General features: G+C 35.3%; 1 protein-coding gene across 1 annotated transcript in view; it reads right to left on the reverse strand.

The window, feature by feature from the left end:
- Positions 1-17,994, reverse strand: part of LOC139122217 (fibrillin-2-like) — a 120,102-nt gene that overhangs the window by 88,048 nt on the left and 14,060 nt on the right. The window contains 6 exon segments of the mRNA XM_070687641.1: positions 320-436; positions 934-1,059; positions 6,817-6,939; positions 12,996-13,214; positions 14,075-14,230; positions 16,527-16,664. Coding sequence (XP_070543742.1) covers positions 320-436; positions 934-1,059; positions 6,817-6,939; positions 12,996-13,214; positions 14,075-14,230; positions 16,527-16,664 — 879 coding nt within the window.

The raw sequence follows: 17,994 nt of genomic DNA on the forward strand, positions 1-17,994 counted from the left end.
AAGGAATTGGATTGGCTGTTTTGAAGAAGCCTGGAATGTAATAAGTTGACTGACTCCGAATGACGGACACCGCCACATATCTACATTAGATAAGCTTCACGTCCCTGACAGCAAAGCTAAAAGTGTAAGACTATTCTTTCTAATACAGAGCAACTTCATTAAACTTACGTACTTTTTATGGAACTATTGTCACATCAAATAAATGTCTACAATGTTGTGAGTTGAAAATAACGAAGAGATATCAAACACTGCAGGTTATTAAGTCTTGAAGTTAAGCAAGTGCCTCTATTTAAAGGAAGTCTTCATTAAAATATTTTACCTTCACATCCCTTAGATGTAAGTGTAAATCCATCATTACACTCACAACGGAATTCACCATTGAAGGGGATGCAGCGTCCATTTTTGCACATCCCTGTACTCTCACATTCAATTGTATCTGAAACATAAACATCAAGATAATTTTTGGGTAAGTGAACTGCTTTTCTATGGAGCATGTTGACAAATATTCAAATCTTGTTACTCATCATGTATTAACTTTAAGAATGAACACCTGGGGTCATCCAACTGTTCACATAAAGAGATGTGATATAAGATGTTCTCTAAGACATCATTTCCCACATCCACACATACACATGCACCTAGGCAAATAGACATGATGAAAGGTATCTGCATTTTTGATGATAAAAGTTCAATTATGTCTCCTTGAATAAGTTAGAAAAGTATTTTGATGTCCACATTAAACCTACTTTTGTTGTTTGTAAAAATTCATACCTAAAAGAACAAATAAGTAAACCTACTACCGTACTTTAACAAGTACTTTTGCATTATATCAGGCAAAGATCGTAGTTTGTCCTAGCGGATATATTTGTCTTGCAAGGCTGATGTAACTTTACGCAAGAACTGACAATATAAAAAAACTGACTCAACTCTTACCTAAACAGTATTTTCCGTCTGGTGATCGCTGATAACCAGAATCACAATTACAGTTGTAACTTCCAGGGATATTAAGACACTGGCCAAACCGGCATATCCTTGGGTTATCTCTGCATTCATCATTATCTGAAGAAAACAAATGAAAAACACAGCTAAATATGTGTATACATGCAAATGCATACCTACACACACTTCATGGTCAGATATTACACAACTTTCAACAAATTTCAAAAGTTTTATCAGCTGTAGAAATTACAAATTACACAATGGCTGTGTCATCCTTGCTCCTTCTATTCTCCATGACTTAGACAAGATATACTGGTATATTTTCCCAAGGATAAATGGAAGAAAATATTACAAATACATTGTTCATTTCATTTTTAATTTGAAAATGTATGGAAACACGTATTCTGTCATCCCCTCGCTATAACCTCCTAACAGTTACATTTATGAGTTGACATTTTTCTTTCCAGTTTAAGGTGAAAGTGTTTGTTTCTTACAATTATGCAAATATACAAAACGTAATTAAGTTCTCTCTTTATCAATTCAATCAAGTGCTTTTTATCCAACACTCTAAAGGGGCAGCTTAAAACCAAGTGAAATAAGGTAGCTGACGGCAAAAGGCATTTCCAATTTGTTTTCTTTTTTGCACCATGGCAGGTCATTTACACAACAGTGGATTGCATTAAGTAAGAATAGCTGAGACTTAAGCTACTTGAAGCAAACAAAGGTGAGGATGTTAGCTATTGAAATGAGCCTCAAATGAATACAATACTAGACCTCAGTACAATTCATGGTATAATTAATGTTGCTGCTAAGGCGATGGAATTTCGTCTCCTGTTATGGTTGACGATCTAATTAAATTCTGAGAAAGAGGGCTTTGATTGTTGATGATCCCAATTACTCAGCTGGTTCACAAATTGAATCTGAAATTAAAGTTGGTTCCGCCTACTAAGATCAATTAGGATCACATTCAAGGTGTATTAAGATAATTAGAACATTCAAAATCTAAACCATTAGACATCAACTGAACCAAAAACCATCAAAACCTGTGGTTTAAACTATGAATCATTTTAATTACTTTAATTGAAGTTGCATACAAGGATTTGAAAGCTCAAAAAAGAGTGCCACATTACTACCATAGGAAAACACCTTCATAAAACAGGCTCTCACTTATTGTATCCTTTCACCAAAAAGTTCACAAATACAGAGCACTCTCATCATTCAGTCATGCACAATCGACAGAAACTGGAATTTAGTTAAGATTCATTCATTTTTAAATCTGTAGTTAGTTCACAGCCTGAGAGGAATACCAATGTACAACAACAAAGAGCAATAGAGTAGCAATATACAAATTCGATCAGCATCAGAAATGTCTCACTGCATGTCTTATCTGAGTGTCTTAAGGGTGAATACCCTTAGTGGAAGATATTCGGACACTCTTTAGTTTTACAATTCTTTTCTAGTCTACTTCTGGCGGGGATCATTTGAAGCTCTTAGAATAAGTAAAGTTTTCACCATCTTAGTTTTCTGACAATCAAAAATTAAACTTTTTTTTCCTTTCAGCTTTCAGGAATATATTTTAAACTGAAATGACAACTTAACTTTTTGTGCATTTACAGTATTGATGTTATGTTACAAAATAGTTTTTGTTCACTCCCCAAAGGCCACTGAAATATCTGGTGTTCAACTTGTCAATGCAGCTTATGCATGCTTTTATCTCTTGTGTTTATGTTTGGGTGTAGTTTTTTTGATCACATGTGAATTCATACATTTCTTTTAAGTAATTATACTAATTTATGCTTAAGTTCAAATTACAGAACTGTTAAGATTAGGCTTTATGTTCCTGGCTGTAACAAGCCACACACCATCTTTGTGTTTTCCATTATCTTACAAATTAAACAGTCAGCAAATCTTACAGTTATTTTAAGGTAGTATGCACCTCGAAAGTAAAAGACTTAAACTTTTGCTCTAACTTTCCTAAAGGAATCTTTCAATCACTCTCTTTCAAAATCAAGAATAAAAATAGGGGGTCACCGTGCAAATTTCGGTACTAGAGAAACAAATTACCCAAGATTCAAAATGGCTGCCATCCGTGTGTTATTACTGTTGACTCTATGGAGAAAAATGAAAATTTTCGAATTTCGAAAAACTAAGCCGGTAAAAGTTTCCTTTCATCAAGAGCTTTAAAATGAACCCCCACATGTGGTATATCAGAAGAGAATTGTAAAAGTTTGAGAGTCCGAATGTCTGTCCCAGAGGTGCTTCTACCTTAAGCCATCATGTAAAAACACAATATGAGAAAGAAAGTCTGTAAGCTTTTTCTACCACATACGGAAGTCCTTCTGACACTATATGGCAATCTTTGCAAATAAGTAATCTTGATCCTAGGGCTTACTGTTAAGCTTCAATTAGTAAGCAAGTTATTTGCCTGCAGGTAATTCTGCCATCAATGCTGTTTACAATAGGGATCATATGAAAATTTGGAGACCGGCCAAAACCCACATACTCATGTTATCAAATATCCCTGCAGGTTGCCAAATTAGGCCATTGGAATCTCAGATTTGATACAACCTCGCTAGTTGAAGTGACAATTACTGTAAAATCAGAAGTTTTGATCAGAAAAAGTATACATGTCATACAAGAATATTCAGAGAGTTTATCTTGAATATATATACATATATATATATATATATATATATATATATATATATGTATATATATGTATATATATAATATATATATATATATATAATATATTATATATATATATATATATATATATATATATATATACACTGTATATATTAAAGTTGAGCTACCTCCAACAAAGGACCCGTTTAGATCAGAAGAAGTACACATGTCATACAAGAAGTATTCAGAGAGTTTATCTTGAAGAGCGTTGAAATGACAAATAAGCGCTAAACATGCTAAAGCTTATGCCTTTGGACACAGTAGCTCTCGTCTTTCACTCTGAGGGTCTTTGCAGTCCATCAAAGATTTAGGTCCAACTCTGTGTTTAAACTGATTGACAGAATTCTTGGCCCTATGAGATTTTGTAGGGATTGAAATGGCTTCTAATATGTATTAAACAGGATTACTATATGTGTGGCCACCATGATGCCCACTGTGACAGATTGAAAATGATGCTTTCAGTTTCACTGTGATTTCCTTGATGTAGTACACCACTCAACCCCACTTATTGGAAATCCACTCAAACAGAAAACTTCATCATAAGGAGTGCTGGCATCCACGAGAAAAGGAAGCTAGGTAGGTTACATCAAATATGTGAAAAGTTTCACATCAGTGACATTATCAATAAATTTTTGGCGCGTCAATCTTATTTGCAAATTGCATTTACAGAGACCTCTAATATCAGGTAAAAGAGGTAAAAATATAAAGAGGTTAGACCATGCATTCTGTAGACAAAATAAGCATTCCTAGGATTCCACACCTTGTAATGTAAATTTTATTGAACGATTCACTTGTTCCCATCAAGCTTTAGATGTGACTTGATAGAAAACCTGTACACTTTATTTTAACTTTCATTGGCCTCTCTCCATAAAATGAATAAGTATTCATGCTCTTAATTAATGGGATATGCCACACATGAAGGAACTCCAAGTCTTGGGTCCAATTTGTCCTGAACACTAAGGCACAACAGGGATGTAACTCATTCTTTGGTCAAAGACTAGGGATTTCCCATTTATTAACTTGTAATCAAAATGCACTGTCCGCATTACAATATCTATGGGAATATGTTCATCTGGGCAAAAGGCTTTGTGGCCAATTTTTGCCACTCTCATGCATTTAACTATTGGCTAGTGAAATGTTAGAGATATACTTTCTGATATACCTTTTCATCCCACATAGGTCAATAGACAAGTCAACACTCACCATGAAAATTATGGGTTTGGGCCAATTATCATGGTAGTGAAAGGGTTAACTGCCTTATATCAGCTGCTGTGCATACATGTGAAGCATGTGAAGTCAGATGAGAAAAAGATTTACCTCAAAACGTAGCTTGCTTTTGTTTTTTACAACTTGAAGAGAATATTATGTACAGAAGAGCAAATAAACAAATATAGTTAGCTGAACCATGGAGTTCTTTGACTTGACATGAGATTGTTGGTGATTGAACCTTACTGGATAACAGAGATGGAAACTTGGCATATTATCCTTCAAGAACTGCAACCGTAACCATCAATCGAATTTCAGGGAGATCGAAAAGTTTCATTCCTGCATGCACTCTCTTTCAAAGACTACAACGTAATCATCCCTTCCTAATTCTGGGCGAAAGTCTCATACCCCAAGGCTCTGCACTGGCTGCTATTCAACAGAGTTATCATCATGAATGTACTTACATGCATGATTTAACTGTCTCTCCTTTGAATTAACTGTCTATAAATAGTAAATTGGTATTAGTCTCAACACAACAGCATCAAAAACTCTGTCTAATATTTCTCCAAAGAAACAAATGGTACAAAAATCTGCCTTTTCCAAAAAGACATCAAATCTTCATAACAAAGAACAGATTAGCTGCACTGAGACTATCAACGTACAGTTCTATTATTTCACCCAAGATCCCAAATGCAAAACACTGCTCTGTAACAAAACAAAAGTCTAGAAGGGCTAGTACACTGGTAGGTCAAATTCTCTTCCTTTATTTATGCCGGTAATCCCTGAAAAACTGACTGTTAGGTCTGAGGTCTATTTTTACTACTTTTGTACATTAGCTTTTGTTTGAGTGAGTGAGGTTCAGAGGTGACAGACTATACAGTAGTTGCTGACACCAGTTCCATCGACTTCACAATTGTCTGCAGTCGTGGATAAACATGTCTGCAGAAGCTGGTAATTCCTTGACCCCTGACACACTCCCTTCATGATATTTCCTGTACAAATGATCCCATGCAGGATCTGGTTATCGTACAATGAGCACTCTACTTGATTGAAATATCACCGGATGGAGAAACTGCCACCAGTATCCTTGACTGCTTTTACTGGTGTCTTGGACACCTCCAACAAGTGGGCTTTGGTTGAATTCAACAACATTTGGAAATCTGAAGCCAAACAATGGGTATGGAAATAGGGAAAGGGGAAATACCAAACATGATAGCAAAATAGACACACATTATTGCAATTCATACACACAGCTAATGTTTGTAGTCTTTTTTTCACAATTCTCAACCTCAATAATACTTTAGTAGTGTTGCACTGTACAAATGAAGCTGAGCAGAACATCTCACCCATCTATTCTTTTTGGAAGTACCGGTAATAAATTTTTTACTGTGGTAAATGTTTGGTCAATCAATGTCGAAACATTAATGTCACTACAAAGAACCGCACTTCCCATAGTGTGCTGTGCTATTTTACATAAGAACTGTAAACATAAAAGGCTTGCACAGGAAAAGCCTCTCTATGCAATTTTCTATTATCAGAGAACTTTGGCGCATCTGCATTGAACAGGTCCCCATCTGCTCTGAAATACTGTATACTTCTGCAATAGAATGAATTCATCCTGCAATTGGACTGTTCTGGGAAGGGCAGGTTTTGTTCATCCAATCAATATATATACTGAAACTGCACTTGCAATATAATTTATTTTTGGTAGCAAATTATGTGGAGCTGGAGACATGAGTACTCACTGAAAAAAACAAACAAACACTATTTAGGAAAATGGGCCAAGTACTCCATTGGTATACATTTCCAAACATTACAAAGTACAAATACTTGTACATTCATATTATTTTCACCAAATAAATATTATCATATTATCAAGAGTCTTATATACAACTAGAATTTACTTATTAAAGATGCTTTTTTCCATGAAGATGTCTACTTTGGTTAGCACGAACCAAATTCCTTGAAATAAAAGTGGCTTACCTTCACATGTTCTTCCGTCACTACTCACACGAAAGCCACTTCTGCAAGTACAAAAGAAGGAACCTACTGTGTTCTCACAATTTCCATTGGCACAAATGTTTTCAAGAGCACATTCATCAATATCTGAAAAGGAAGGAAATACTTACACATATTAGTAGTCAATTATTTTACCTATATTTTGCAAAAAAGTAATATCTAGTTGGCTAAAATACTGAAGTAGAGTATTGTTGGAGTAGCCAACTGTAGAGATTCACTGAAGTATTTAAATTTGGAGATTTGTGTATTGTCAACAAGGCATAATTATTAGAATACCGTTTCGACAAAAGATGCTATCTGATGATAATTTCACTTAATAAGTCATGAAAAATGGAGGAATTTGTTCCTATTCAAACTAGCTAGTAAACAGTACTTGAAATATAAAAACGATTCCTTCGAACTGTAAACTTTAAATTTCTAAAACTTTAAATTGAATTGCATATTGTTTCAGGACAATGTTACTTTGATGCTGTGGAGAAACCTTATTAAAATAACACATTGGAATTACATCTAGATTTCTTATCTCGGCATTTGCCCTGTTTTCCTGCTTACACTTACAGTATTTTGGGACACGATATAGTGTTAAAACAGCACCTGCTTTCAATCAAAGTAAGTGCTTGAGATTTTAGAAGTAGTCCATATGGAAAGCAAATTCCTCAATGTTGCAAAAACTTGAGAAAATATTCCCAGACTGCCTTGTCTCCATCATCACCCTCAATTTCAAGTACTGTAACAGACACTATTTATTCACAAATCTTACATGTATGGAGGTTATGCTATTTGTAAAACATGGCAAGGTTTATTAAAGGGTAAACACTAAGCTGGTGAAATCATTAAATATACAGAAACCCATCATCATAAATCTTACTTCCTAGACACTGTTAATACATAGACAGTACAGGGGGAATTCCCCCTCGACTGTCTATCTACCGTCTATGATTAATACAAGTCTTTGTAACATTGCATGATATGCTACTAAAACTGGAATGAGTTCAAACAAGAACATCCCTGGTCATTCCATGTGAAGTGGATCACTTAACAATGTTCACAAATACTCAAAGCTTGAATTTTAAACTTTACATTTTGAAACAGGCCTTCATTTCAAACACCAAAACAAATTAATCTGAATGCATCATCAGAGCACTTGATGCACACTTTTTGCACTATGCACAGAAGGAAACTTGAATTAAGCTGTAAATCAGATCTTCTTTGATTCTACTAATCTTTGGTATTAACCCGTCTTCTCCCTTTCTTTCTCATTTTTTCAAAAAAACAGAACTTAAGAATTCGTGCATTCAACCTTGAAGCTTACAAATGAGAAAATCCTTGCAAGGTTACACCCTTTAACCACTACTGTGTGGTCTCGGCCAACAATCTCAAGGGGCCTCGCTGAATCAATACATCAGGAAGATAGGGGTGAAAGGACAGACTTTGGCTTGATGCCAGGGTGAAAAAAAGAATGATGATGTAAATGACCCTGCAATTTTGAATACTGCATCCCTTTTCCTACTTAAACAAAGGCAAGTAGTTGAAAATAGAACCTGTGTAAGCATGTGACTTTGTCAGTACATCCGTTAATACTCTGTATCAAATTATCCATACTTCCTATTAAAATTTCCGCAAATATTATAGCACTGAGAAAATTTTCCTCAGTTAGAATTAAAAGAGGAATTAATACTTTCTGATATCTTACGTTCAATAGATTTAGCAACAGGTGCTTTACACAGAGAAACTTGATGCTATATATTTGTACAAGATAAATAAAATTTGCAGAATGATTTAGTGAAGCAGTATTTTGCAAAATGATACAAAACAAGGTAATTTGTAGATTTAAAATAGTGCAATTGGCTCATTTGAAACTTGGAACTGTAATCGTAACAATGTAAGATTTCCTCTTGCTACAATTATCAATTATAAGTTTCACTTGCCACTTACTATATTAAATGAGTTATTTTTATTTCAATAAAGCTATGTTTTAAGTGAGTTAAAAGTTTAACTTCATGAAATTGGCAATTCTTGGATAGTTCCATGAATTCAGACATTCAAAAGTACGTAGCACCAGGTTTACATCTGTACAACTTTCTTGTTCTGTAGTTTACAGAAACTGTGCCTTTATGATACTAATCAAAAAGTAGTGTTATGAGATGAGTGCAAAATTGAGTGATTTTGTTGTGAATTTACACTCTCAAAAAATGCAATAAACAATTTCTCATGCTCAAAACACTACAGCCACATAGACAGGTAGATGCTCTATCATTGAGAGTGAGACACTTAAATGAACAATACACATTCATCTTATGGCAATGAGTGCTGTTTACAAAGTAAGATAGTGAAAAGTGAGTTGCAAGTACATGGAAACAATAAATATTTTCACTTTGAAGACGATCAGCAAACTACTGCTAAGCAATTACATTCATTTTTCAAATGTGGAACCAATTTAGCCAATAAAGAACTCATTCAATGAACAAACTTGTAATTTACTTTAAATTCAATTTTAACCAACAGGATTCAAGAAATTCATAGTTAAAGCAAAATCTGAGTTCAACTGCTGTCCTTGATGCAGGAACTGTCTGCAAACAAATTCACATAAGCAAAAATGGACTTTAAATTGAAAGGTTACAGGGTGAGACAGGGTCTAAATGGAAAGGTCAGACATCTGGTGTAATTCAAACATCACACCACTGTGAGATATCCAAACTGCACAAACTGTATAAACTGTTTCCCCAATGGTATGTCCACATACAATCAGAGTTTCTATAGCAGTCAGTAAAGTACAGCAAAGGATTCTGAAAACATGTTTAGCCATGAACACGCTCACTCCAGGGTTTGTAGTTGTTTATGTGCAAATATCCTTGCCTCAGTGTGCATTGTATAGTGGGTCTTTGAGAAACAAGATAGATTGACCGTTTTGGTACATTTTTTGAATTAATTCACTGATCATCATCAATCTCACTCAAAAGTTTGATCAAAGAAGTGAGGTCTGTTGATTTTTTTCCTACAGAGAGCCTACTCTGACTTTTTCTCTATACCTCTTAGATTGCTACCATTATTCAACATGTTATGCAATATGCCTTGTAGAAGAATACTGATAAAGGATTTAGTGACCTAATTGGCTAATGTAAAGAACACACCAATTTGGCTGACGGCCACAAGGGCTATGAATATCTATCTTCTACTCAGAAGGTCTTACTGCAACAGATGTCTTGGAGGTTCTTCCTCAAAGCATGAAAGAAATGCAAACTTTGACCACAGGTCTGCAATGCATCAAAGTCAATGAACAATTGCTAATGCCTACAGGGGAGATGTATAAAAAAGTTTGTTCCTAGTAAGATTTTTATGCTATGTAACATATCAGGCAGCTTTAATGGGTCAATAGCAGTAACCTTTGATAACATTTTCCTTTTGTTCAATGAGAGAAATAAGTTTTTACATTCTTCTTGCAAGAAAATGTTGAAATGCAAGCTATAAGCCTTGTTAACACAATATACTATGTACAATATATGTATTATGACACACCTCATCCACAGTCTATGTTCTAATTCATCAATAGATAGTCACGTGGGATGAGCTCTCTTTGTGTAGAACTGTTGCCTGCAGGGCATCAGTTCTGAAAATGATGCTCGCTGACTTCAAAAACGACATTTACGCTTGCGCAAACTGGAATGTAAACAAAGATGTCGTCTGCGGCCAGGCGAATCAACAGTCAAGAAATTTCTCGGTTTATCCTACTTACTGAAGAACTTAATGCTCTGGTTTCCAACAAGGACTTGAAATGGACAAAAATGATAATCAAAGGTGCATTGAACGTTTTGCAGAAGTACTGCAACACTGTCAGGGAAAACTTTTTCTTGTCGAACCTGTGACTCCAACATTTAAAGCCCCCACTCAATTATCAGATTTATCTAATATAAATATTATGTACTTGATAAAATATTCAATGGAAAACAAAAGAATGACAAACTGTTAATGAGCTATTGACACATTTGCTAATGCGAGAACCTGGGATTGAGAAGGGCGCCTTGTGTAAGCTTATGGTACTTTCTTATGCATGACAGCGGATGAGGTGTGTTGTAAAACACATATCAGTCAATATGTGTATAATATTACAGAAGATGAATTAATGTAATGATGACTAGAATTCACCTGTCAACGACAACAACCGAAATTCCATATATACAAGCTGTCTTATCAGGTTAAACATTTGGCATGTCGACACAGTTTGCAAGTAGAGCTAGAAACTGCATTTAATAGACTGTCAGACACTACAAAAATAGTGTCAATGACACTTTGCCCTTATTCAGTTGATGTGGCAGGCCCAGGTGAGTGTATGTACATTTAATAGCTTCTATGGGCCTTAGTTGTAATATTCATGTCAAGTATCTGAACACTTTTGATGCACCGTCCATCAAATACCATGGTAAGGTGAAGTATGTAATGGTGTTACAAGGTTTCAGAGAAAATAATTTTTTGACCAAAAGTAGGCAAAATTGCCCCAAAAATACAAATATGAAAATTTTATCCTAATTTGAAGACTCTCAACAAAGGTTGCCCCTAGGGATATGAATATAAAGTTTCAAAGCAATTAAACTCCCAGTTTCAGAGAAGATTATATTTGACCAAAAATGGGAGAAAATTGTCCCAAAAATACAAATTTGAACAAATTTAACTAAAGTCACATTAAGGAACCAGCATACTAAGTTTCAACCAAATCTAGCCTGTGGTTACAAAACTTAAGCAATTTGCAGGATTCGGCCTTTTTTTTACCTCATTCGCATATTTTGACGCTAACATGTTTATTTGAATAAGTTTGCATCTCCATCCCTGGGTGCATCTCTATACACAAAATTGTAAGATGGTAGGTAATTGCTGCAGTTTTTTTAGTTTTTGATGTGGACGGACATACAGACAGACATTCATACATGAATACATACAGACAAACATGCAGATGCCAGTGACTTATCAGATAAGTTCTCTTTGGTATATATACACATATTAAAATATGAGCTAAAAATACTATAAATCACTTCAAATGTTAATTTAAAGCTAATGAGGCCTAAATCTTGGGCAACACTTCTAGTTTTATCCATTAAAGGGCCCGTACCTGTAACTTTTGATGGGTTTTTTTAACTACATTTTGTTTTAATGTCAACTATGATTTCTTACCCTCCCATCCAGGCATGTTGAAATACGGAGTTTCGAGCTTGTCAGCTCAGCCTGTACATGTGTAGACTAGATTGTTATTGTTGACAAGAGAAGTCTGGTCCAAATTATAATTAAAAATGTAAATGATAACAGTGCATTTTAAACATGCGATGTTGACAACCTACATAGTTGATGTTCCAACATGCTTTAGAGTGTAGAATAAGACATGTTAATGACATTCAAAAAATATCATCAAAAGTATAAAACTGGAAAAGACTTTGGTATGAAGCGACTTTGATTTCTTGCAGGATAGTTTAATAAACGGACATTTCATGCTTTTCCATCATCTTTTACGTGTGTGGGCCATTATTCATCTTTGGCAAAGTACAAAACCATAATCTCTACTCATCCCTTAGGACTGCAGATTAGCAAGCGTCATTCCTCAACAGATTCATATGCCTACACAATGTTAGCAGAAAACATTTAAGTCTCTCACGCCACCAACCTTTGGTAAATTCCAATGTTACCAATGGGCTGGCTTGATAATTATAAATGGAAATGGGATGATAGGATTAGAATAGACTTCAGATTAGCTGACTTTATACGGGGATAACACTATATTTTCTATCTTTCTACATGTGAATCATTTATATTACATTTCAATATCCATGTTCTTTTCTGGGCTAATTGGAAGAATTCTGTTTCCTTTAGTATGTCTGGCTAATATCATAAAATTGATCTCTGAAAATGTCACTATATACTATGGTCAACAATTAGGTGTACCTGGTATCATTGCAATGATATTTAGAATTTTACTTGAAATATGATAGGTTGATTATAACCTAAAGGCTATCGGGCTTTCACTCGATTTTCGGTACCTTGAGAAGCAGTATGAACAGCTATTTTTACATATAAAATATGGTCCCTTCTTGAAAGATAATGAAAAAAACATTCTTGAAAGAATCAGTCTGTATAATGAAGTTAAAAACTGTTGGGCATACCTTCACACTGGCCATCAAGCAGCGCATTATAGCCAGGTCCACAGGTGTCTATGACACATTGTTGGCTTTCATTCAAGCGATAGCCATCATTGCATTCGCATCTGTAGGCACCATTAGGTTCATCAATGCAACGCCCATTCGAATCACAGAGGAAATCAAACATACTGCATAACTTTGGATTTGTAACTGGGGCAAAACGACAGACTGCCACATATTCCACTGATGGAGGAAAAAAAAGACACATACATTAATAGCACACTTCCACTTTACTCATTCATTACAAAATGATATTTTGAAAGAAGTTAAATCACCAACAAATCTACAAAGAAAATATTTTGTATGTTTGTTATTGTTTGTATCTAAAATCTCCTAACCAGCTACTTGACACCTTGTCAAATTCTTTATTTCAATGAAATATTCATTGCTGCTGTTTGGCTGGTCCCTGCCTCAGTGACAAGCACAAGGTAGCAGGTAATGGGAAACCGCCATATATTGAATTACGAAATCTGATTGGTTGAACCATGGGGCGCTGTCATTGGCTGTTCAATTTTACTTGGAAGTAAAGCTAAATTTGTCACAGTTTCATGATGCGAACATGGCCAGAATTTAATCAAGGATCTAATAACCATACTTACAAGTTTTGAAATATTGGCAGCTACCAGACTAGACTAAAAAGCATGCGACAAAATAGGATACTATGTGCAGACATGCGCAATTAACAACTTCTGGGAGACAAAAAACTAGCATATTTCAAAATGGCGGTTTGCCTGTATCTGCGTCTTATTATGTGCTGCTTGTCTGGTCACGTGAGACACAGTGATCAGCAAATGCTGTTGTAAACAAAACTATATCAATTTTTCCTAATATTCCAAACTACTAAATGTTCTTTGAATCTATATGATTTGCATTTCTGTGAAGTTTATCATACACACTGCAAGTTTTGGTTGAACATTCATAAACTTTTGGTCGAACTTTCCATAAACTCATTGCTCATGATGATATTGAGCATGATCAGGATTTCATTCTTATTACTATCGTGTTTTTCCTCTGCCTTACAACTTTTTTAACAGATATCTTACCTGAGTCTCTTTCTGGACAAAGTTTGCAAGTCTTGCCACCCCATCCTGTACCTACTCTTGAGCAGCAGCATTCCATGTATGTTGTCTCCATTGAACTTGGATTTGTGCACTGATCAGCTCCATTTGAGGACAAGTAGCATAAACCCTTGTTTAGATCTGCATGAAACAATTACCAATAAATTATAAATGCTACATGGCACAGGTACATGAAATCAATGCACAATTTATGAATAGGACGTGCAAATTTGGCCACTACAAGGTAATTTTATGTGATGGAAAATACAGTTTTTATATATGTTATAATTCTCAAGTATCATCTCATTTCATTTTCGTTACTTATGTCTGATTCTCGATTATCTTAAAGGGACAAAGTCGGCCATTTTCTACAAATTTTTCAATTGCAAAAATCCCAAGTCAAACCAATAGGTGACCCAAGTAGTGACCATAGATGACTTCAAGGATATATAAAACCGCTGTCATGCTCTTTACGGCAATTTTCAATGTTTGTCTGAGCGTCCACGCGATTTGAATTAACCGACATGATTTGACCCAATCACATAAGGAATTACTACGCACACTATTTCACGTAGTCGTTTGGAAGAGTGCGTGAGCAGCCTGTAACCTTCATACAAGCTTAAGCAAAATGGATGACGAGGAGCACAGGCCAAACAAAACTACTGTAAAACAGTGAAAATTAAAGGGGCATTTGTTTGTAAGTTTAACTATTGAATGATACGGACTGTGAAACAGAAATAAAACCATAGACCAAACCAACCACCCAGCCCTGCCACGCAGAGCCTAGTAACTGCTGTAGAACATTTTTGTATGGATGAAGCCCAGGTTGCCGGGAGTGAATCAGATTTCTAGGGGGTGATGTTCTTTGTCTGACTGTTGTTTCATTTAGACATGATAAGAAAATAGTAGAAGCATGTCTCGCCATAATAAAGCAGTATCGAGCGGCATATTCACGCAGTCATGACCAGTGGACCAGGCATACACAGCATGCAGTACCGGCATTCACTCCACAATATACGCGTCAGTCGCCAAAGTATTGCTTCAATCTCGCAATCACCTCAACACTAACGTGACAGTCTGCTTAAGTTTATTCTTTCATTTTACTTCATTTGATATTTCTATGCCAACAGTCCATGGGCAAGTCTACATAGAGGTACAAACAAGATGAAAACAACTAATTCATTCAGGCAATAGGTCACAGTGAGAGAGACTGTGGATAGGTACTGTCGTCGGCTAAGGGCTCTGCGATTGTTGCAGCTTGTAGGTATTTGAAATGCCCTTTCGAAAAATGCACTCTTTTGCAGCAAGAACGGTATCTCGATGAACAAGATTGGTTGGCAAGTTCTGCATGCCAAGCTGACCGTCAAAATGTAACTTAAGCTTACGGCATCAACAGTAGGGGAAACCCGAACACTGCGTTCTTGATCTAGAGCCATATAATTATATGCATGACATGCCACTGTGTGTTTTTTTCACATGCAGATGCTAACCAGCAGCTGAATTAATGGTAATGACCATTTGTTCTTACTGGCAATGGTTTCCTTTATCATGTCTAAAACCAGGGTCGAATATATGCATGGTCACCCATTTATTTAGTATCTTTCGACATGTCAAAATTCAAAATTCATGGAAAATGGCTGACTTTGTCTCTTTAAAATCCAACTGCCTTTATTCATGTAGACATCATAACAAGGGTTCATTATCAAAATGTGTTTTACTTATTTGTGAAAGCCTCCTGTGACCTCAACGGTATCTAGCGTGAATACAAATATAAAGCAGTACCTAGAGATATATGAAAAATATTGTACAAAATGACCTGACCCATGCATGGTTTTGATCCATACAAAGTGGGCGAGACTACATCTCTTGCTATGTGTGAAGTTGTGGACATGGTTATTTCTGTTGACTGTGCAACATGTACTGTCTGAACCCTGGAGGAGCTCAGGTAGTAGTGGCTAAATCTAGATTACATAAGAAATATACCGATAACAAAAGAACTATATATCCAAAGCAAGTTCCATTGAAACACAGAATGAGAATTTTCATTTTAGAACTCTCTCCTTTTCAAAATGTTATTACGTTGTGAAGCATAACCTTAACAAGGCTTGCAGATAGCTTGCATTGTCACATCAAATTTTTCCAGTACACTTGGGGTGGAACAGCTTTTGTTATCTTGTCCTGTGTGATGATGTAATGTGTGACTTAATCAGCATTGGCAATGTAGAATTGAATTGTCTTCTATTTTAATTGTTCTTGAGCAGTCAAAATTTGTGAATATATAACATGCAAATTGAATAACACAGCTGTTACTACCCCAAGGAAATGTCTTCTACATTACTTTGCAAATGGCAGGCACCAAAAGAAAATTTTGATTTGTTTTCACCACTGACTGCAACATATCACGTAAGCAGCAAAGTTATGCCTATAAGCAACTCACCCTTGCACTTGGTCCCATTTTGATTAAGTTCAAAGCCATCTGGGCACACACAAGTGTAGCCATCCTTCTCATCGATACAATCACCATTCTCACATAGATCAGGTATGAGTTCACATTCATTGACCTCATTGATAACTTCTACATATAAAATACATGCATAAAGCAACTTAAGCAGCAAGCTTAGGTGCAGCAATGATTAGGTAGCACATTCTTTATTAACCCTTTGAGTGCTGTAAATTTTCCCACCAAAATTTTAGTGCAACATTTTACCAATTCTTATGAATTTTTCTGTATTTGTTTTGATAATTTTGAAGCAAATACTCATCAAATTTCAATGGCTACAATTTTTCGTCAAAATTTTAGCAAAAGTCCATAAAAATTTGACTGGAGTGAGTATTTTGTAAAGGCGACAAAAACTGAATTTGGCACTCAAAGGGTTAACATGCAGCAGCAAATTTTATTACATGTTATCTAAGATGTAACACTGGTCTACTGCCTGATTAATAAGGTCTGCCTGATAGTTTGAAAAAAATAATTGACTATAAATATTCAATGTTTTTGTCTCAAATTCACTTGAGTCATGATCTTTTCTCTCACATAAACTCACAGTGTACTCATGAAACCTAGCAGTCAACACAGTTCTTGTAAATAATTCACAATAAAATAATTAACAGAAAAAGATAAGCACAAGTTCATGAAGGTGTAAACTTCAAAACAGTGTCAAAAAAACCAGCTAACATAACTAGTTCCTCTTCAACCAAAAAACAAAGATAGGCTACTGTAACAGTTGTTTTGATGACCTTATTAAGAAATTTCAAAAAATTGCTCATTTGATCACAACTTACATGAATCTAAATGAGTTCACCCAATAGGACCTGATGACCAAATACTAAAGTAATCAAATCCATGGTTTCTGAATGGCAGACTTGGTTACCAAAAATTACTAAAGTATCATCAACACTTTAAAATGACTTGGCCACTCTCAGCATACTTTTCATAATCTCAATGAGATTAGCCATTGAAAAAATACACAAACTAGGAAGTCAAGGAAAGCTTCCACACCAAAGGTTTCTGAATGGATGATTTTGACAGAAAACTACAACATAGCTATTATCTCATTATCATATTGGAAACACACATGTCATCTCTGCTGATCATGATGAAGACCATCATAGAATCTTAAATGCTGCGTTATTATTTGAACAGATTTAAATGAGCTTTTTGCGCACCAGACATCAAAGTATATGTATGATACTAAAGATTTGGCAAGGAGCAATATGTTGACCTTGTTGACAGATAATGATGGACGATGAGATATGACTAATTATATTATACCTGTACATTGATGGTGCAAAGACAGCCATCTGATGCGCCAGCTGACGCACGCCAGCTCTCAGCTATAGAAAATTTACTTTTTTGACATTTCATGCCAGAATATCCATATACTGTCCTGATATAATAGCAATGA

Source organism: Ptychodera flava, chromosome 21, assembly GCF_041260155.1.
Source record: "Ptychodera flava strain L36383 chromosome 21, AS_Pfla_20210202, whole genome shotgun sequence".
Classification (NCBI taxonomy): Eukaryota; Metazoa; Hemichordata; class Enteropneusta; family Ptychoderidae; genus Ptychodera; species Ptychodera flava.